Raw genomic sequence first — 23,796 nt, forward strand, 5'->3', positions numbered from 1 at the left:
TTAACCCTCAACTCACAGACTTAAGCACCCACACCTCAGCAGTACGCCTTAGTTATATGTCATTAAAGATTATAAAGCATTGGCGATTGTGGCCGTATTGTAATGTTTAAGCGAATGTCCGTTATGTTGGCATTTGATTATATATGGATTGGATTTCCAATGAATGGAGCCTCGGTGAAACTGTTTATCATCTGGGCAATTTTCGTATCTCCCAGTTTATCTAATTTCAAAACTGACCCGGTCCCATGTATCGATCTGATCAACCCAGACACACAGAAAGTTTGTTACAGCTGACGCCGAGAAAACACGATTGCTGTGGGATGTGAATCCGTATATTTCCGAGAAGCAGATTTGCAGAAGAAAACTGCCCCGTCTGTAAGGCAAAGCAACGCCTTCGTATTTCTGTCAGACCGGAAGGTCGCATAACCAGCTCTCAAAATAAAGTGGCAGCCATAAGATACGAGCTATAATTTGGAGCAGATGATCTAGTCAGCCAATCAAAATTCTCAGCATTACAAAGAAGATTTTCATTAACATGAAATACAGGTGATCTGCAAATATTCATTAAGCTGGTCTACACTAAGAACAAACAGAATGAGTGAGTGAGTTGGGTTTTACGTCGGTTTTAGTAATATTCCAGCATATCGTGGCGAGGGACACCAGGAATGGGCTTCACGCATTGTTCCCATGTAGGGAATCGAACCGCGTGACGAGCGAACGCTTTATCCACTGAGCTACCCCACCGCCTCAAAGGCAGAGAGAATACCATGAATAATGCCGTTACCCACAAAACTGTATAACACAAACAAGAAATGTTTTGTATAACGTTTCATTGGCTGTCTAAATGAATGAAAATACAATACACACAAAGTGAAACGTCACTGCTACACTTTCACAAGACAACACCACCCAGAAACAAGAAACAGCGTGCGACAGCGAGTGAAAGGCAGTCGTCCGTCTTAACATGGTATGATATCACAACATGATGTAGATATATTAATGTAACTTGGTTACACAGAGGGCTTTAATTGACTACATTCCAATACAACATGGTCACCTCGATAAACCGAGTACCGACCCCACAACGGGTCATGTTTTAACTTCGCCCCTGAAGCAGCTGTAAAATATAATCACAGGTTCGTATGGTCTTGGGTAAATCATTCACACGCCACCGACATATACTAGTAGCTCAGATAATGTGGAGTACGTGTTAAACTTCAAGCAAGTAAAACCCATAAAACCACATAATTACACAACAAAACAAAACGAATTTTTTTCTCCATTTTTTTCATCCTTAGCACATGTTCATAACAGCTGCATGTTTATTTGTGTCAAATCCCTTGTGAGAGAGTGGCCACAGTGCGGAGAGTTTCTGGACTTTGGGAGTCCAGCATTACGTGTGATGTGTTTAAGGATACCTGCTCAAATGGAATTGATTAGGGCCAACAGACATTTATCGTGATGTCCGGGGTTCGAGACTACATCGGTTACAGACTGGTGGACTCTGCAGGAGACTAAGGGGATAAATCTGTGTGAAATAGTTCAAGTGGGCAGGGTTTCCTCGCATCTATATGATACCCCATATACTATTCATTACTCGTCTCACACTTGTCACATCTGTCGGATCTGTACCGAAATGAGCCAATTCACACAAAACACCATCAAAAACTTGATAGGTCGCGAAAATTAAACAAATTACCTCAACAGGAATGTGAACGACTACACAATTAATCCACACCAACTAATTAAGGTTATCACGATGTGTCTACACTTCACTGGTAGGGACTATGGAGATATATATTTATATCTTGATGTAATTAGAACCCGTCCATTACACCCAGAGAGTTTCATATGTAATGGCAGTCTTTGTCCGGAGATGTTTTTTTATGATAAAACTACTCGCAAATGTGAAAGCACAGTCAATCGTGGACGACAGGTATCATTAAACACATTTCAGACAGTGAACAACCTGACGAATCACACGAGGTAACTTTGAAAATATCATCCTGTTCCTATGTTGAACTATTTTTGTTTACCACCTCTATGTGAGTTTCCTTTGGGTTTCCCAATAAAGGTCCTTGATAAGACAGGACTATATCTCTATGTCTGTTTTCCTCTGGCTTGGCTTTCCCCAAAACGGACCTCGATAAGACAGGGTTTTTTCGTTTGACTTTCCCAGTCACAAACCTTGATAAGGCAGGACCTTCTCTCTCTCTCTCTCTCTCTCTCTCTCTCTCTCTCTCTCTCTCTCTCTCTCTCTCTCTCTCTCGGTGTGTGTGTGTGTGTGTGTGTGTGTGTGTGTGTGTGTGTGTGTGTGTGTGTGTGTGTTTTCAGGAGGTTTTCCGAGCCAAAAGCGCCAATTGCGTTTCCTGGCGTGACGTGTTGAGAAACACACCTTGTCGCGCGAAACACCACGTGCATCTCAACGGGAAACCGTCGACGAAGGGACACGTGGGTGTCCGATAGCAGAGATTGTCAGTGTAACATCTTATTTTGAGACAGTCAGCATAAATTTTGAAACTAACATGATATTTGAACTTTTCGTCATTATCAGTGTGTGTTCTCCTTTGGCTTTCCCAGTGACGGACTTTGATAAGATAGAACCATCTCAGTGAATGTTTTCTTTGGACTTTCCCTATAACGGCATTAATACGACAGGATCATCTGTGCCTTGACTCTTCCAATAACGGATCTTGATAAGACAGAGCCATCTGTGTGTGAGTTTTACTCTGGCTTTCCAAAGCACGGACCTTGAAAGGCAAGACCATCTGCATGTGTGTGTTTTGCTTTTGCATACCCAACTACAAGTATTGGCAGAATATGATATATTTGAACTCCTCCGTTGCAGACAGGCGCCACTGACACGTTGTGACACACCCCTGGCTGATGAAAGGTGTGGGTCAGGGGCCACGGACCTGAATGTGTCATCAAAGATCATGGTCACCCAGTCGCTATGGTTCTAATATTAAGTCTGTCGTAATTGTGATTCATGACATTTTCAATTTCGTCCGACCGTTAGGCTTTTGCTTGGCGAAGTGAAATGAACACTCTTATTGTAAAATACGCAAATTAATTCTCGTCCTTCTTTTCCATCTTGTTTGTACAAGATATATCACAATGTAACATAACACCATGCAGTGTATACTACGGAATTTGATACTCGTGAAATGGGCAGATACGTGATCTTGCATGATTTGTGTCTACTGTTTGTTTTTACCTTATGAGAGTGAGCTGCATTAACGATATGTCTTTTCGAACGAATGCAAGTATACGATCGGTTCTTGCTTACCGTAAGTCTTATTCATATTCTACTCGTGGTTGTTCTTTAGTCAGTGCGAGATCACTTATTAAATAGATTCTTGTATACATATCCTGTTTGAGCCAATTTGCAGACAAAGATACTCGTATGTTATGAAATATATATCACAACAATTCTGAAATTTGATTCTTTAAGGATGGTGTGTCCCATTGGTGTTTGCCACGCGGTGGTACATCATAGAACGTACTGGATGATTATTAAGTAGGGGGCGTACAATACATGTGATCACACGCATCTGTATAGTCAGTGATACATTGTTGATTAAGGTAGAGAGGTGATCACCGTCGGAGTGTACACATGGTCAAGATGGACCACCTCCTGTGTCTGGTTCTAACACTGGCCATTTTGGTCAGCGTTCACGCACAACGACCAAGCAGTAAGTCGATCCTTACAATTGCGCAGGAATATCACCGTAATCTGTCTGTAAAACAAACAAGATTTAAATATAGTCACTTATAAACATACTTCTGTATACTTGTTCACTTTACCGGTTTCCACCGTTATCGTTTTGTCGATCAAGTTCATCAGTTGGCACCGTTGTCGTTTTGTCGACCAAGTTCATCAGTTGCTACCGTTTTGTCGACCAAGTTCACCAATTGCTACCGTTTTGTCGATCAAGTTGTGGCGGTTGGGTCGACCAGTGGTTAAAGCGTCAGCTTCTCACACCGATAGCCCGGGATTGATTCCCAACATGGAGATACTATGTGTTGCCCATTTCTGGTGTTCCCCGCTGTTATATTGTTGGAATATTGCTCTAAGCGGCGTAAAACCCACTCACTCACTCACTCCAGTCTACCGTCGCCCTTCTCATCCAGTGAACCATCCAGTGAACCAGTCACCAGACCATTCCGTCGTAAAGGTGTAAATGCTGATTTACACTGCTGGAACTTACCCGAATTATAGAGCGAACCGACGTCCTTGTTCAGTCGGTCCCTAGTATTTTTCTGGGGTTTTCAACCAGCGAAGGTCCGGGTTAGAAAGTATCTTTAGCAACCCATGTCTGTTGTAAGAGGCGACTAAGGGAATCGGGTGGTCAGGTTCGCTGATCGGCTTGACACATGCCATCGTATCCCAACTGATCAATGCTCATGCTGTTGATCCCTGGATTGCCTGGTACACACTAGGTTATTTTCAGACCGCAGACATATAGCTGGAATATTGCTGTGCGGCGTAAAACTTAACTCACTCACCCAGTCTTTGGAGGTTCAGCACTGGCTAGTTTCAGCAAGTGGTAAAATTGCCTAATGCACTAATGTAGACGTCTGAGATGTGACTAGACAAGTGTTATATGCTGCGTTGAATTCAACTTATCACTCACTCACTCACTCACTCACTCACTGACTCACGGGAATCTGAGTGACTGGTGAGAGAGCCAAACCACGCCCCTCCGAGTAAACGAGGTTGTACTTGTTACATTGCTCACGAACCTATCGGTTTCACATGGGAGTGCGAGGGAAATACGATACAGGGTCGGGCAGAGGGTCGCCTTAATGTATCTCTAACAATTACAGTTTTGGCGTGTATATGCTTAACGTGTTGTCGGACCTGACGTTTATTTAGTGGTATAAACGTTGTTATAACTTCACTATTGACATCACCTGACGATGTAAATCCGTACCTGTGTGATCGCCGTACATGTCATGAACCACATTTGAGTGGTCCCCGTACCTGTGATATTCCCCGTACCTGTGTCATTCCCCGTACCTGCGTCATTCCCCCGTACCTGTGTCATTCTCCGTACCTGTGGCATTTCCCATACCTGTGTCATTCCCCGTTTCTGTGTCATTCTCCGTACCTGTGTTATCCCCGTACTTATGCGATCCCACGTACTTGTGTGATCCCCCGTACCTGTCTTGTCGAACACATCTGTGTGCTTCCCCGTACCTGTGTTGATCCCCCATATCTGCGTGATCCCTGTACCTGTGTGATTCCCCGTACCTATGCGATCCCCCATATCTATGGATCCCACGCACCTGTGTTATCCCTCATATCTGTGTGATCCCCTGTACCTATGTGATCCCCGTACCCATGTGATCCCTGTAACTGTGTGATCCCAGCATTTCTGTTATCCCACGCACCTGTGTTATCCCCCATATCTGTGTGATCCCTCGTACCTATGTGATCCCCGTACCCATGTGATCCCAGCATTTCTGTGATCCCCCTTACCTGTGTGATCCCCCCATCTGTGTGCACGCCCCTGTGATTACTGTGACCAGATCAGGTTTCCCCTACCTGGAGGTGTGATGGACATTATACAGGTCGTGTCGAGTTACCACAATCACCGGCAGTTTAAGTGACCCTATTATCATCCACAGTAACTGCGTAGCAGACACAAGTTCAGACATGGCAAAGCAGACCCCTTCCGCATCGCATGGCTAGTTTGCCATGCAATGTACAAGGTGCTGTCCGCAGACTCACTAAACCCACTACTGTTAACACACCTTTAGCTGTCACGGTCTGACGTGTTGCAACATTGCATTGTAGAAACAGGACAGCAATATCTAAATGCGTAAACCAACATACATATATATCCTGTTAGTGATCTCACTTGGTACTAATTTTGCAAATTCTCATTTCAGCAATATTAGTCCGCCTTGTTGGCAATTCTCCGGCCTATGGTAGGGTAGAAGTCAGAAACAACGCCACAGCGCCATGGGGAACTGTGTGTTCCGATTTTTGGGGGAACAAGGATGCTACTGTCACCTGTCGGATGCTGGGATATCGCTGGGGGAGGGTGCGTGGAATGATGTTTAAAGACGGATATGTTACTTGTCACTCAGTGGCGCTAGGGTAGCCCAGGGGTTAAAGCGTTCACTCGCCACGCCGAAGACCAGGGTTCGATTCCCTATAAGAGTATAATGTGTGAAGCCCATGTCCAGTGTCCCTCGCTGCGTTATTGCTGGAATATTGCTAAAGGCGACGTAAAGCTAAACTCACTCATATTTTTTGATACTAAAAGTACTTACTGACAGAATAAATGTCATGTCGAAGACTTGTCGCCTTATCGTCTTATCAGAAAACCAGTGAAACTGTTTGTGCCGAAAATGGCCGGGTCTCCAATGACCTGTATGTTTTAACAAGAGTATTGATTCGACACATGTACAACTTACCAATATTTCCAATTATCTCTTTTCCCAAGGCCCTTAGATACTATGGCGGAGGGAGCGGCATGATCTACATGGACAGCGTGGAGTGTACCGGCAATGAGAACACGCTCGCTGCATGTCGGTATGCTGGATGGACGATACATAACTGTCAGCACTATGAAGATGCAGGGGTGTCCTGCTCTGACAACACCTGTGAGTTTTAGCATTGCAGATTCCAATATAACATTAACTTTATGGAATAATGTTTCCTCGCTTGTCGTAAAAAGGTCGGCAGACTAGCTGATAGCGGCACACCTGCGTAAATATGTATGTTCATGATGTCAGTCACCGGATTGTGACATCGATGCTGTACGGTTATAGAAGACCTACACAGCTAGAGGATTACTAAGGATGACGATAAACAGCAAACTTCACACACACACACACACACACGCACACGCACACGCACACGCACAGACACGCACACGCACACACACACACAGAGAGAGAGAGAGAGAGAGAGAGAGAGTTGAGGAGGGGCTGCATGTTTCGCCGTTTGTCCCCTCTGTGCTGGTGAGTTTCACCATCGAGGAATAGCTCTGAGACTTCTTGGGATGCTGACTTGCATGCCATACTTGCTTGACATCGATGCACAAACTTGATACAAATACAAAAACAGTGAAACGTATTTCTTTTTGGAGATGGATGTAGCTTTGAAATTAGCAAAAATGTTTCATCTAAATTCTTCCTTATAAACAATATTTAACGTTTTATGTCGAACATATATGTGTCCTGGGGCTGCTTTCACGAAGCAGCCTTTACTAAGGTTAACCGTAACTCCCATTCTATAACCTTATTGTTTCGCGAAAGGATGCCCTGGACGACGGTTTCGTGCTCCTGTCTTAAGAGAGCCGTGTCGCATCTGAGTGACTCACAGGTTACAGATCATGTTCCTCATGGTTTAATGTGGTCTCGGGGCAGGTCAGTTATATGTGGGAGAATAGTTATGCATGTCTCATGCGGAAACACATGATCACTGGTATGGTGCTGACAAACGGGAAACATACACGAACATTGTTTTGTGTCTCAATGTTTAAGAAACAGTACAAATATAACGTGAATATGTACTTTGTAGTCCGTTTGGTTGGCAACACATTGGTCAGCTCATACCGAATACCTACAACATCGTACGGTGCTGTACAGTATCGAGATCCTACTGGCTGGAAGCCTGTGTGTGACTCCGGCTGGGACGACAACGATGCCAAGGTCTTGTGCAGGTATCTGATACATTGTAGAACTTTGCCGGGATCTACTGCTGTTGACGTAAAACAGCTGGTACAAAACCAATAACTTTACGGTATTCAGTAATTATTTATATCTTCAACAAAATTAGTATTTTTACAATACACCGAAAGTATAGTGTAAAATTTCTGTGCATGTACCGAAATACGAAGCAACCATTTAGACTGGATCAACTGACCCAAGAAATATGGATTCCAACGTGTGTATTCTCTACACACAACGTTTCGATGCTTCTTATTGTATCTTCATAAGGGGATGGACACATTGACAGATTTGTAGCAAACTGCCCCATGAATGTAGCTTTTATATCGGAATTTGCCGCACATATGCCTTGGGTAATCAGATGTAACGCTCCAGTGGATGTCATCAGCGTCTGTGAATGTAACCTTACATACTAGGTGTTTCTAACCAGCAACTAATGATAGCCACTTAGATCTCACCTTTTGCTCTTGTTTTCCGATGAAGGCGAAGAGATAAATTTCCTAGTATAGATGGAGATTCATCTGAAGTATATTCAGCACCAGTTGGCAGATGCTAACCTGTTGTGTGATTCAGAATTTTAGACCTGTATCTTCAGCAGATTTACGTAAAGTGTTCATGACAGTTTTCACATGTCGGACCCCAAAGCTCAAAACATAATAAACAGATACTTCAGTAATAATGACATCATAGAACCGGTGACATCATTCAGAAAAAATAACCGGAAACCGGAAGGCTAGCCAATCGCATGCCATGTACCTGCATTATGTTATCGCCGTAGGTCAATGGGCTACCGAGACGGTTCAGCGTTATCTGGCAGTAAACTTAGCCCCTACACCTATAACCCTCCTCTCTACACTCTTCGCTCAAGAACGAACTTGAACTGCTCTGGGAGCGAAGCCAACATCTTCAACTGTACAAACCAGCAGCGTAGAAGAGACTGCAACAATAAGAGATTCGCGTCAGCTATTTGTTACTCTCAACCCAAGGATGAAGTTGATTTGGGTAAGATTATGTTGTCATTAATACCTACCTAAAGACCTAGTGTCACGCAAACACTCTGAAAACAGGGGCTAGTAGATATAGTTTGAAAGCATCTTTTTGAAATTGTTCCCTAATCAACTAGCCCAGGTGAAAGCTTTGGTGAGTGAATGATCTTGCTTCAGTGATATTCAGCCCTAAACTAAAATTTGTGTCATTCAGTTCAGAAGAGTTTGACTATCATTCATTTGCGGTCAAGGAGGCGAGTTGTGTATTAACATTCTAGTCACCTTTATCCACTGTTTGACAGCATGTGAACAGATATCCACGGAGCCCTATCACTTCATTTTACAGGATTCAGCCTTCAGCTTGTGAATGGCACAGACGTGTCAGGGCAAGTTATAGTTACAAAATTCGGGGTAGCGGGTAAGATTTGCGCCAACAACTGGAACGTCAACGCCTCCAACGTTGTGTGCAAGCAGCTTGGCTTTATAGGCGGCGTCACCTACGGCACCACGTACACAAGAAGTGACCTGCCTGTGTGGATCACATCAGTGAACTGTACCGGCCTGGAGACGAGTCTGGAGCAGTGTGTGTCCTCCGTGTGGGGCCTACCAAAGGGCTACTGTTATCCTGCCAATGTCCTCTGTTACAGAAGCAGTAAGATTAGTTTAAACTAAAACATTGTTTGGTTTAATTCCCATGCTACAGAAAATATTATCTACTTAACATGAGAAAATGTGTCTTTGAGTAGCTTCAAAGTATTTTTCTGTTGCCATGAGACGTATTATCACGTGTTTTTCAAAATTAGTTGATTGTTCGTTGATCCTGTTTGTTTTCTGATAATTTAGCAATTCACGTCTGTGGGTACAGACTCCATGAGTAACTTTAACGTTTCCTAGCAGTGTGTGTCCTCCGTGTGGGGCCTACCAAAGGGATACTGTTATCCTGTCAATGTCCTTAGTTACAGAAGCAGGAAGATTTGACATGTTTCTTTCGTCATGTCCGTTGTTATAGTTTGACTAATGAGAAAGAGTCCTATTTTTGGCTTAATTTGTTTTGTAATACAAACTATATGTTATATGTACAAAATTATTTCCCTCATTGATTTAGTATATTTTCTTATTCTTTGGTATTTTCTTTCTAAGCCTTCAACGGTATGAATACACAATGGCATTTAGAGAGTGGTCAAATGCAACATATATTTCTCAGTAATAAAACGATTCAGTTGTGGGTTTGAATCCCGGTTGTGACTCAATCAAGAAAAGCACTTTACCTGTACTTTACCTAGAAAGTGTAATGTCAAATATTACATATGTTACCTTAAACAGCTGTACCTTCGCGTTATTACCGTGTTCACCGAGTCTAATATCCAAGCCATGTCGTTCCAGGCCCTCCACAGCTAAGCCTAGCTGGCGGAGATTCAAGCCACGGCCGGGTGCAAATCTCCATAGATGGACAGACAGGCACCGTCTGTGACAACAGCTTCTCCAACGGGGATGCAAGAGTGGTGTGCCAAACGTTAGGTTTCAGGGACGGGAACTACCTGAAAGGTAGGCTACGTCTCTGTGTTTGCTTATATCTAGTTGTTATACACCTATAGTTATATAACTGTACCGGAGAGGTTATATACACCTTGGAAATGGTCAGTTTCTATGGAAATATGATAATACACATCTTCCACTGACCAGCCTCTGTCATTCATGGTTTTGTTCTCCACCCACAGGGTCCTACTATGGGCCTGGGAGCGGCCCCATCTTTATGGACAGATTATATTGTTCGGGATATGAACGAACACTGTGGTCCTGCCGTAACCGAGGCTGGAGGAACCCTGCACCAGCCTGCGATGACCACTCGAAAGACGCTTCCGTCACCTGCTTCAATGAGGGTAAATGACAAAATATGTTTTTATTTCTTTATCTTTTAGTATAGGATATTTACATAGTGCACATACCCATACAACTATTGCTTGCTCAATGTAATGTAATGTGTTTTATTGTATTGTATTGTATTGTATTGTATTGTATTGTATTGTATTGTCAGCTTTACCACAATTAGCATGTGTTACGTTCTTGTTCACCACTAACATAACATATGTACAGATGTGACCATATGGTTAAGTATGTAGCGTGGTCAGTTGCTCACATTATCAATCACTGTGTTTTTCCTGCATCAAGTAGATTATGTATAGGCTCATATCATATACTTGTTTATCGTTGTTGCCTTTAAACCACAACTTGGAACGTCAGCAAATTCGACACATTTGGACATGAGCCGGTATGTTGGTCTGGTTTATTAAAATGTTCCGTGTTGTAGCTGGTTGTGACAGAAATGAAAACACGGATTCGGGGTTTTTCGTAAGAAGTGAGTAGCGGTGCACATTACACTGAAAACGAGATAATTTTGACCCACCCCCTCTGGATCCATGAATGATTTCATCGTAATAGTGAATGTTACGTTGGTTACAGTGAGATTGTACAGAGGAGATCACAGTCATGGCGCCGTCCAACTCTGGAGCCGGACTGGACGATACTCTCGGTGGCAGCCAGTGTGTGGGACTGGCTTCGATGATTCTGCTGCGAAGGTCGTCTGTCGAGAACTAGGATTCCAGAATGGTCGAGCCTTGCCAAGGGGATCATACGGAGCCCTCTATTCCTCCAGCTACTTTGGCAGCAACATCACATGCACTGGTGACGAGGCATCGATCAGGAATTGCACGTTAGGGAGTGGGACCTGCAGTCGACAGGGCTATACCGGATATGCCTCTGTTTCCTGCTACAACGGATCTATCAGCACCGGTAAGTAACGGACAATATAGTCACATGGAATGGATCACTACCACGAGTGGCGCTTGTTGGAGATGGGGACAAGATTGATTGTCACAAGGCCAAATAAACAATGCCGAACGGGGTGTCGAAGTCCTTGCAGTGAGAACTAATGCTACTGGACTCCCCACACCGATGGCGTCTGTACCTACTTGCTGAAGGTCACCATTTCGGTCACACAGATTCCCTAGTTCAAACACACTCACATCTGTGTCCACACAGGACCAAGAACGTTCGTATCACATTCAGGTCCTCTGCAGGGTCTGTCCTCAGTGTATTTGTGTAGAATGACCATCGATAATTGAACCATTGGTGTATAGACTACAACATTGTCAGCGTTCACAGTTATATATTTTCATCTATAACTATGGGAGCCAGCTTATTCTTACAATTCGTCGCACTGCCACCGTTCTGTATTCGCAGTACGTTATAATTGCCTAACTGCCTGGTCAAAACATGCATGTTGATCAAACCAGCTTGCTGAAAATACTATCGCATGGCAACAGTTACGGTCTTTGTACACCAAATTACCAGTGCCACAGATACATTCAGACATGCTGAGACTTCTGTTGTCGTAACTGATTTTCAGTGGTCCATTCATAGTTTTCATCAGTGTCTTTGGCCTTTTACGCACCATGGATGATCAAGACTGGTTATTCAATCCAAAGTGTAATTTGTCCAGATGTGATACCTGATATATCTTTCAGCTACTTCTATCAAGCTCACTGGCGGACCCGACGGGTATCAGGATGTAAGTGGTCATGTCGCAGTTAACAAGTCTGGAATTTCCGGGAGAATCTGCGAAGTGAATTGGGATGACACAGACGCGGGTGTCGTCTGTCGCCAACTTGGTATGGCAGGTGGAGTCAGTTATCAGTTCAACACACGAGCTTTTGGACCGTTCCTTTTGTCTGAAGTGAACTGCTTTGGCAACGAGACCTCTCTGTTCAACTGTCCCACCGGAAGTGAGGTCTGCACATCTCGGAATTACGCAGACCTTGATGCAGGAGTATTGTGTTACAGAAATAACCGTGAGTTGTTTCCACTGACATAAAGAACAAATACCATGCCCTATTTCACTTCATAATATGTTTTGTAAGACAAATGGACATCGTTTCCACATATGGAATTTCGTTTATTGGGGAAGTACATATATTTATACAAAACTCATCACTACGTTGCGTTTCCCAACACTTCCGGTCTAAATGTGAAGTGTATAAATCATCTCTTTAATTCATATTCCAAATCTCGGTCTTTACCCATGTGTTTTAGTAACGTGGACATTTACCGTTAGCTTTATCAACATTTGAGTTCTCCTCAAACTCTGTGTCTGCGGTGGTTACGTTGCAGCTATCCGAGTGGAGCTGGTTGGAGGAACTGCGATGTCAGGAAGGGTAGAAATCATCTACAACGGCGTGCGAGGCACCGTGTGTACCCGTTATAGGACTTCAAACGTCCCGAAAGCTGTTTGTAGGCAACTGGGTTTCAATGACGGCATTTCGTCAAGGTATGTGGGACGGGACTATGGCCTGAGTTTTTATTGAGGTCTTGGCAATAAAAACAGAAGCTACTGAGATCTTGTGTGTAATGTCCATAGCTGGTGTATTGGGATCTTCCATTTATGTCTTTATTGTTGATACTATTGATATCCAGTGTATACTGGTGACAGCTACTGTGTTAATAGGGGAGCCACTATACTAATGTAATGAATGTTTTGACGGGAGATAGGATGCTGAGATATAAAACGTACTGACGAGAGAAGTTGACGGAAGAAGTTGTATTGACATCTATAGGCGATGTAGTTGCTCTGCAGACATCTATAGGCGATGTAGTTGCTGTGCTGACATCTATAGGCGATGTAGTTGCTGTGCTGACATCTATAGGCGATGTAGTTGCTCTACTGACATCTATAGGCGATGTAGTTGCTGTACTGACATCTATAGGCGATGTAGTTGCTCTGCAGACATCTATAGGCGATGTAGGTGCTGTGCTGACATCTATAGGCGATGTAGTTGCTGTGCTGACATCTATAGGCGATTTAGTTGCTGTACTGACATCTATAGGCGATGTAGTTGCTCTACTGACATCCATAGGCGATGTAGTTGCTCTGCAGACATCCATAGGCGATGTAGGTGCTGTGCTGACATCTATAGGCGATGTAGGTGCTGTGCAGACATCTATAGGCGATGTAGGTGCTCTACTGACATCTATAGGCGATGTAGTTGCTGTACTGACATCTATAGGTGATGTAGTTGCTGTGCTGACATCTATAGGCGATGTAGTTGCTGTACTGACATCTATAGGCGATGTAGTTGCTGTGCTGACATCTATAGGCGATGTAGGTGCTGTGCTGACATCTATAGGCGATGTAGGTGCTGTGCAGACATCTATAGGCGATGTAGGTGCTGTGCTGACATCTATAGGCGATGTAGTTGCTCTGCTGACATCTATAGGCGATGTAGTTGCTCTGCTGACATCTATAGGCGATGTAGTTGCTCTGCAGACATCTATAGGCGATGTAGTTGCTGTGCTGACATCTATAGGCGATGTAGTTGCTCTGCAGACATCTATAGGCGATGTAGGTGCTGTGCTGACATCTATAGGCGATGTAGGTGCTGTGCTGACATCTATAGGCGATGTAGTTGCTGTACTGACATCTATAGGCGATGTAGTTGCTCTACTGACATCTATAGGCGATGTAGGTGCTGTGCTGACATCTATAGGCGATGTAGTTGCTCTACTGACATCTATAGGCGATGTAGGTGCTGTGCTGACATCTATAGGCGATGTAGGTGCTGTGCTGACATCTATAGGCGATGTAGTTGCTCTGCAGACATCTATAGGCGATGTAGTTGCTGTGCTGACATCTATAGGCGATGTAGTTGCTCTACTAACATCTATAGGCGATGTAGTTGCTGTACTGACATCTATAGGCGATGTAGTTGCTGTGCAGACATCCATAGGCGATGTAGGTGCTGTGCTGACATCTATAGGCGATGTAGTTGCTGTGCAGACATCTATAGGCGATGTAGGTGCTGTGCTGACATCTATAGGCGATGTAGTTGCTGTGCTGACATCTATAGGCGATGTAGTTGCTCTGCTGACATCTATAGGCGATGTAGGTGCTGTGCTGACATCTATAGGCGATGTAGTTGCTGTGCTGACATCTATAGGTGATGTAGGTGCTGTGCTGTCATCTATAGGCGATGTAGTTGCTGTGCTGACATCTATAGGCGATGTAGGTGCTGTGCTGACATCTATAGGCGATGTAGGTGCTCTGCAGACATCTATAGGCGATGTAGTTGCTGTGCAGACATCTATAGGCGATGTAGTTGCTGTACTGACATCTATAGGCGATGTAGTTGCTCTGCAGACATCTATAGGCGATGTAGTTGCTCTACTGACATCTATAGGCGATGTAGGTGCTGTGCTGACATCTATAGGCGATGTAGTTGCTGTGCAGACATGTATAGGCGATGTAGTTGCTGTGCTGACATCTATAGGCGATGTAGTTGTTGTGCTGACATCTATAGGCGATGTAGTTGCTGTGCTGACATCTATAGGCGATGTAGTTGCTTTGCTGACATCTATAGGCGATGTAGGTGCTGTGCAGACACCTATAGGCGATGTAGTTGCTGTGCTGACATCTATAGGCGATGTAGTTGCTGTGCTGACATCTATAGGCGATGTAGTTGCTGTGCTGACATCTATAGGCGATGTAGTTGCTCTGCTGACATCTATAGGCGATGTAGTTGCTGTGCTGACATCTATAGGCGATGTATCTGCTCTACTTACATCCAATGGCGATGATGTATAGGTATCTGCTGCCATCCAGGACGTAATGGTTGAAACTGCTGGGTTGAAAATTAGAATAGTGTGAAATGTACCGTATAAGGACTTACAACCATTTGTATTTACAGGATTGTTATCATCACAACACCCCTACTCCGACGATAGTCTCCCTACCGTATTTCTTTCTTAATTCATTCCAAAATAATTTCCCACAAAGTACGTGCTTTACTGGGAAGGTGTGCATTAGGCTTACTAGCGACAACGACTCATCGTCATAGATATCCCGAGTACCAGATCAGTGTCGGTCATTAACAGTCGGCTGCAGACTCCATTAATAATCACACACCGCATCCAGAAGGCCACGTGAGGCGTTGAAAAGCAAAGAAAAATAGCGTACCCATTTTATGATCATAATATTGATGGCTAGAACGTGGATAATTTGATACGGGGTACTAGTCGCAATTTTGCCCCTGTCACAATCAGGTACTTCTTATGTTGAACAGGTCGTTTGGCCCTGGAAGTGGACAAGTGTTCATCTCTAATCCCTACTGTTTCGGATATGAGACAAGCGTCTTCCAGTGTCTCAATTATGGGCTGGGTGTCCAAACGACCTCCTGCCAGAGTCACACCTACGATCTTGGCGTAGAATGTTACGGAAATGGTGGGTGCAACTATGCTATTTAAAGTATGATAAGGTAGCGAACTTAAGCATAATAAGTTCATGATCGGGGCATACATTTTCGGAACGATCCTAGTTGTAGGCTTACGACAGTTAATCTTCAGAACCTATCTCAAGTTTAAGGTACATCTTCGAAACTGTTTTAAAAGATCTGACGCGGATTGTACAGTGCCATGATACATGTCGGTACTAATTTTCTGCCAACTGCTCAAATTACCCATTTCTGTTTTACCTATAACAACGAAGATACAAGTTATCCCCCATAAAGGTTATGTCTTTATCTCTATATTAGTATAAGTGAGCTTATGTATCTCTTCCATTTCATGTCTCCAGTGAAACTTGTACAAGGCACTACAAACGCAAATGCATCAATTGGCATCGTGCAGTTCTTCAAAGACAACACTTGGCGCATCATCTGCGGCAGCGGCTTTGACAACTACGATGCGGCTGTCGTGTGTAGGGAACTGGGATATCCTTATGGCTTTTCACTTCCCAGGGGCACGTTTGGGACTCGATATTATTCCTCCTCCATCAGCTACGTAAACTGTACTGGGTCAGAGAGCACAGTAGCCGACTGCGGCTTCAGAGTGGGCGGCTGCATCAACTACTACCCTTACAACAACTACGCCAGTGTCATCTGCTCTAAGCAACCTGTAACCAACGGTGAGTCATGGTGCTACCACTCGACAGCAGCATACGCATGTATATAAATTAAAGATGAGTCGGGATATTTCTTCATGCCAAACTCCCTCATGTGCACAAGATCTCGTTCAACGGCACTACAGGTGTACAATGAAAACTAACTGTCGTCATAGGCGACGGGTAACGGTAATACCTATGTGGTTATATATACATTTATGTTCAAAATGAAATGATAAAGCACAGATTTTGCATACGTTTCCTCCGCATCAAGAAATATTTAGCAAATGAAAAGACAGGACATTTGTTGCATCAGTGAGGAATTAACACATTTGAAAGTTAAAAAGATTCCTTAATATACCCTTTCCCTTTGTCAGACTTTGAGGTGATCATTGGGACAACCTTCCCCTCGATGGTCAGGGTTCGGAAGATGGGTTTGAATGCAACTGTGTGCAACAACGGATGGGGAGACGAGGAAGCTAGGGTGGTGTGCAGATCTAAAGGATACGTGTCGGGCGTGGCGTTTGGTGCTGTGGGCTACTCTTACAATACCCCTCCCCGTTTGTTGCTGACTAACTGCATTGGCAACGAGACTAGGCTTCAGGACTGCGCCGTTTCTACAAACCTTCCATCTTCCTGCAGTTCGTCATATTCAAAAGCGGCATATGTCTACTGCTACAATGACAATACAGGTACGTCGATATTTGTGGTGGGTGGCATACATGACAAATGGTTTGCATGTTGTGATATTCCAAGTCTGTGTGTTGGCGAGAACGCCCCTTACTGATATTCCTGAAAACGTCATAACATTGTGGCGTCATATGATGAAGTTATCATGTTTATAAACAGATTGAATTGTGGTTCAAATAATCTTTGTGATTGTGTGAAGAATCGTTTGATGGCGTTTTCCATTAAACACAAATGCACATTCAGTGAATGCGAATGAAACAAGAGAATTGGTTTGAATAATTCCAACCGACCTTGGTAAACCTAGTAGTTAATACTACACATTTATATACATTTATACTACCGAAATACTACACATTTATATACATTTATACTACCGAAATACTACACATTTATATACATTTATACTACCGAAATACTACACATTTGATGGTTACAGATATCTACATGATGGCCTCTAACATTATGACATTATCATGTTTGTAGGGGTGAACCTCCGTCTCATGAACAATGGCCAAATATCCAACAGTGCTGGGCGCGTCGAGGTCCAGATTGGTGGTGTGTGGGGCAGCGTCTGTGGTTACAGTCTCAGCTCCAGCAGCGCACGCGTCATCTGTAAGACCTTAGGGTACCCCGACGGCTCGGGCCAGAGCACCAGCACATACGGCAGGGGGACGGGGCCGGTGTGGCTTTACTCCCCGTCGTGCACAGGTACAGAGAAGACTATATGGAGCTGTCGATCTAGTGGGTTCAACGTGACCAACAGGTACCCCTGCAGTGGTCATCGATACGACGTTGGTGTACAGTGTTCTGGTCTAGGTAAGCTCATGTACTGACAGTCATACTAGTCTAGTTGAGACATATATAAACACGATTACTTATGATCATCATGACACAAATATACTGCCACTAACTATGTGTTTTGGCCAACATAACGAATATAAATTTTATTGATAAAATGCATGTTCTCAATGATCAAGGATGCGCTGCATATTTATATATTTAAGTATATTTCATTATTGTAATGGGGTAAATTATAGTTATTATGCAGATGAGTTAAAGTACGACGGTGCTACCTTTGCATATGGATATTACTTGTGAGAGGTTGTGTAAACATGATTCAGTATATAACATGTTTTTTTTTTTATACGGAACAGTGACTGGAGCACTAGGCATTAAAGAACTTGTTTCCACTCCACAGTTCGCCTCCGGCCAAACAGGCAGTATGGAGCGGTTCAGGTGTACGACGGCACCAGCAGCTATCAGACAGTCTGTGCAGACAACTTCAACGACATCGACGCCAAGGTTGTGTGCAACGAGATTGGCTACCAGTACGGCGTCAGTGTCGGTGCCTCGGCCTTCGGCAGACAGTACTACGGGATTGGCTTCACCAACGTCCGCTGTACCGGCCGCGAAACCCGCTTCAGAGACTGTCCCTATGACATCAGCATGACCTACTGCCCCAGTAGGAAGTATGCCTCGGCAGCCTGCTCCAACACCAACCCTCGTTCAGGTCAGTGACCACGAATTGTACCACACGTGATAGTTTTATACAAATCCTTTAACAAACGTGCCTGAAACTTCACATTTATATAATTCACAGTTCACTTTGTCTCTTGTCTAAACGTAGACTAGAATACCTTTGAGGTGCACTGTCCTTCATTTAGACACATATGAATAAACGACAAAGTGTTCCCCAACAGGATACACCCTGACCATACAAAGCACGTACCAGGGCCGCATCACAATCCGTCACATGGGCATCGATGGCTACGTTTGCCCCGACGGGTTCGACGACAGGGAGGCCATGGTGATTTGCCGAGAAAAGGGATTCACGGGCGGCTTTGCCTACACCTACTACCACCGATACTATTCCTTCTACTCTAGTTCAACAATGAGATGGTTATCCAATATTAACTGTGATGGCACAGAAACCTACCTCTCCAACTGTGCTGGCGTTAGGTTCGGCGACACTACTAACTGTTCTTCCAGCGGGGACGCAGCCGTCTACTGCTACCAGACTAGTGGTGAGTACAGGTGAACCGATTCGTCGCCATGGTAACAGAACGGGCCACATTTATGCACCAGAGCATAGTGACATATATTAGTGAGATGTTTACATATCAAATAAAAAGACAAGAAGGCAGTCAGACATTGTCCAGACAGCAATCCCTTCTCATATGATCAGTGATGTAGGTTTATAACATATGCTAGCTAGGCACCCTAACGCCACCAGCCAGAACCCCTCGCACCTCCATATCAAGCTTCCACTCCTGAACACTGGTACCGTTTAAATCAAGCTTAGGAGTACTGTGTGTATAACATAGCTCACCTGCTACATGGAGGACCGTGTTTCGTCTACCTCGGAGTTGGACTACTGCATGTCCCGTGCCCTTTGTGTGAAGTCATCGCTCATGAATGTACCTTTAATGTGTTGGCGTTTCAAACACTGATGGTCAGAAACATTTGTCCTGAAGGTCTCCAGGTGCGCCTTGGAAACAAGACAGGGTCTGCAGGTCGGGTTGAGCTGAGCGTGGACGGGACCTGGGGGACCATGTGCACACTATACTCCGGGACATACTACACAGACAAGAACGCCGATGTTCTCTGCCGCATGCTCAACTACACCACTGGTCGTCACATGGGCCTGGGGTCATTTGGTCCCGGTAGTGGACCAGTCTATCTTAGCCGTCTGTATTGCCAAGGAACGGAAACATCTATCTCGCAGTGTACCTCTTTGTGGAGACAGAGCTACTATGGTTGTTCTAGGCACCAGAAGGATAACGATGTCATGTGTTATGACAACGGTGAGTGCACTTTATTAAACTGAATAATCGTTATGGGTAGTAACACTTTTGGCATGACTGTTTTGATCCAGGTGAACATTGCGGTAACAACACTTTAATGAATACACGCCGTATAAACAGAAATATTCATGATTTTGGTTGAGCCCAATTTTACCTCCTCCCCAGTTCGTCTTATGGGAGCCGCCACCGTCAACTATGGTCGTGTCGAAGTGTACAGGAATAAGCAATGGTCTCCCGTCTGTGACCACAACTTCGACAACGCTGCTGCCCGCGTTGTTTGCAGGAAACTGGGCTACGCTGACGGCAAGGCTCAGTGCTGTAACGCAGTCGGAAATGTCGACGCCTCCACAATCACCGTCACCGTCAACGGTTGCTCTGGCTCTGAATCAGACCTTCTCAGCTGTAACCTTGCGTTTGGCAGCTGTAGTACCGGCAAATACGCCACCGTCTACTGCTCCTACAACAACATATACTCTAGCGGTAACAACTGTTGCATTTTATTCATTAATACTTTGTTTCCTTACACTGGCCATTAACAGTCTTCAGTGTGATCCCAACACTAAACATGTGCCTCGTTATGGTGGAAAATTTTTTTTAGGTACAGGTGTACTCATCGTGCTAACAAACTTGAATATTCCTGAATGCATAGTATTATATATTGAAAGCAGTCCCAGAAAAGGATTTACATGATGAAAAGGAAGGTAATGTTTTAAACTAAAACAAGGGACATTCGTTGTATTATATGTTGAGCTATTAATGCAGGAAGTGATTTGTTTTGCTTCACGTTCTGGTCAGATCACTCTAAGCCTCCTATTTCATCCCTGAACTCTGCAGATCTGGCTGTCCGTCTTCGAGACAGTTCCAAGGACTATGGCTCCATTGAGGTCAACAGGTATGGATTCTGGGGACCTGTGTGCAACGTTGGCTGGAACAACAAGGACGCCGACGTTGCATGCCGCTCCATGGGATTTGTTGGTGGCGTCACCTTCAGTGGACAAATCTACTCATCGGCTCCCATGTTGGTCGGGAAGTTCAACTGTCAAGGTGGAGAGTCTAATCTGACCAGCTGTCCCTTCAGTGACCTTGACGACAAAGTGGACCTCGGTTGTAACTCCGCAGCGAGAAGTTACAGGCAGACCGCTGGAGTCCTCTGTTATGATAGAGAAAACGGTAAGATATATTCTTTAAAATGTAGGACATTACTAGTTCTAACAAGGTGGACGTTGCATTTAGTGTTGGGATCTGCTCTTGAATGTTGATAAAGCCACATAACTATACTCCTACGACGTTTCCAGTAACTGCAGGATCCATTGTATTCGATAATATAACATGCGTCAACTGCTCTCTGCTTTGTTAATCAGGCGCCTCTGTGAGGTTGGCTGATGGAGGGTCGAACTATGGTCGTGTGGAGGTCAATTACAATGGCGTTTGGGGGCGTGTATGCGGTTGGTCCTGGAGCGACGTCGACGCTAAGGTCGTGTGCCGTCACCTTGGTTTTCAGGATGGAAGTTCGAGACCAGTAGACAGAAACAACAACACTAAAGTGTGGATGAACTATGTGAGATGTACCGGTTCAGAGGCATCTTTGTTTGAATGTCCCAGTTACTGGAACTACAGATGGGGATGTTCCAGGGACGCCGGAGTCGTCTGCTACGACACACGTATATACATATTATCTCTCTTAAAACAAATGTGACCAATAATATGACCTGTTAGAATGTGTACTACAGATAACAAATGGGTCAGAGACGAATACGGAAGTACAACGTATATGAAAGTTAATTATGTAATTATTAAAGATTTTGTTGTTGCCTAACATTGTATTTTATCCGTTTATATGGAAGTAATATATCAGAGAATGTTTTATTGTACATTGTAAACGTTTCAGTCCGACTGTCGCGCGGCAACCAGATCTCCATGGGTGTGGTCGAGGTGTACTACAACAAGAACTGGGGCAGCGTCTGCTCCAATGGCTGGAGCGACACTGATGTGTGTGAGTGGCCGATATTATTTAAGTACATCTATGGCATGTTAAAATATCTTGTATTAAAACGAGGCAGGTGAAATAAAAAATAAGCTTATTTACAAGTGTGAAGGGTTACACGATGCCATTTAGAAAGTGGCCAGATGCAACATATGTCATATTTGGGATTTCACTTCCTCAGCAAAGTACAAATTCTAGTACTTTTTGGGTTGAGTCACATCCGGGATTCGAACCAAATGGCATCGTGTAATCATAGCTTTCGGCCGTGGGAACCGTGCCAATTCACACTTATCAGATGGGTACTTAAAGTACGCAGTCCAGACTACCAGTTGTCCGCCTTTCATTTTTGTGGAAGTCGAGGTGTCTGAGCGGGTTAGGCGTCTGACTTTGTGTGCTTGCGATTAGGTGCCTGACTCTGAGGGTGCGGGTTCGAATGCCGGATGGGACTCAACCAAAACAGTACTAGAATTTGTACTTTACCGAGAAAGTGAAATCCCAAATATGACATATGTTACAAGTGTGGAGGGATCCTTAACAATATCTAAAGTATTTTATCAGGGACATTGTAGACAGCAGAAAGAGAAGGTGTTAAGATTCCTTTTCTATTTAAAAGTGACGATGAACCTTGACAGTCCCGTAGTGCTTGATCAGTGACGTTGTATGCTACTGTGGTGCTTCCTGACATTACATGTCCCTAAGATGACATATTAAAATGTTTTTGTTTCTCATTACCACCTGATGGAAAACTTCTACCCGGCCCTAATGTTCTATGTATATTTAACATCAGAGAAAATGCAACTTGGACTCTCAGAATGAGCAAGAATTTTCACACTCCCAAGTTTTTAATTTCTGTTGGAGAAAAGGTGTAAGTTTCCATAAAACATAATGTAAAATAGAATGTCTTGATGTGAAACAAAAATATTTTTATGTGGACGTAGATACAGGTATTTGCCAGTTTGATGAAACCATAGCCGCTTCATTCTTCGCACTGTACATTCAGCCGTGGCGTGCAAGGAGCTTGGGTATCAGAAGGGCTTCAACCTGTGCTGTGGAGTGTACGGGAGTCGGTCCTATGCCGTGTTGGACAACGTTCAGTGTAGAGGAAGCGAGGCGAAACTGATTGACTGTCCCTCCGACAACTCTCATACCAGATACTGCAGCGGAGCTGATGCATCAGTGGCCTGCTACAACGGAACGGCCGCCACCAGTCAGTATTGAGAATTACCAGTGGTTTTAAAGACAGATATTATTTAGCATTACAAAACGCATTGAAAAAAACGGTTTTCAGTATTTTGTTCATCAGCACATGGCATGTCTTTTCACGTTGTCCGTCGCCTTTCAACTCCTGCTAAAATGACTGCGACTGAAGCTGCTCTGTAGTCACTCCATTCTGACTGCTGGTTATGACCATTAATCACATCGTCAAATGTGCTGAACAGTAAATGTTGCTTCCCCAGACACCACGTGACCAAAGAAATAGAAATGACGGGTCAATGATACTGGGCACTGAAATGTAAAATAAGAATAACTTTCACTAAATGTGAATATACATGCTGTATATAGAAAATGCTGTCATTATAATGGCGACCTAGAAGTGAAGAATTTGCCCTTTCAAGTGCATAAATATTAAGAATAACTATGTTTTACACTTTGTTCTTAGCAATGCTCTTTGGTGTGTCTTTAAAAAATGTACAGTGCTTTTCCAGTCAAAATAAC

At 44.0% G+C, this 23,796-nt stretch overlaps 1 protein-coding gene across 1 annotated transcript; it reads left to right on the forward strand.

Annotated features, from left to right (window-relative positions):
* Window positions 1-3,625: 3,625 nt before the first annotated feature.
* LOC137277294 (uncharacterized) lies at window positions 3,626-23,298 on the forward strand. Its single transcript, XM_067808954.1, has 24 exons — window positions 3,626-3,695; window positions 5,899-6,053; window positions 6,459-6,618; window positions 7,541-7,682; window positions 8,468-8,691; window positions 9,022-9,327; window positions 10,059-10,220; window positions 10,394-10,555; window positions 11,136-11,465; window positions 12,200-12,457; window positions 12,843-12,919; window positions 13,306-15,303; window positions 15,768-15,945; window positions 16,297-16,626; window positions 16,980-17,294; window positions 17,776-18,000; window positions 18,491-18,802; window positions 18,993-19,316; window positions 19,767-19,955; window positions 20,262-20,576; window positions 20,931-21,266; window positions 21,458-21,757; window positions 21,985-22,089; window positions 23,081-23,298. Exons 1-24 carry the CDS (start codon window positions 3,626-3,628, stop codon window positions 23,296-23,298), a joined length of 7,191 nt encoding a protein of 2,396 aa, XP_067665055.1.
* Window positions 23,299-23,796: the final 498 nt, after the last annotated feature.

This window comes from Haliotis asinina, chromosome 3 (assembly GCF_037392515.1).
Source record: "Haliotis asinina isolate JCU_RB_2024 chromosome 3, JCU_Hal_asi_v2, whole genome shotgun sequence".
Lineage (NCBI taxonomy): Eukaryota > Metazoa > Mollusca > Gastropoda > Lepetellida > Haliotidae > Haliotis > Haliotis asinina.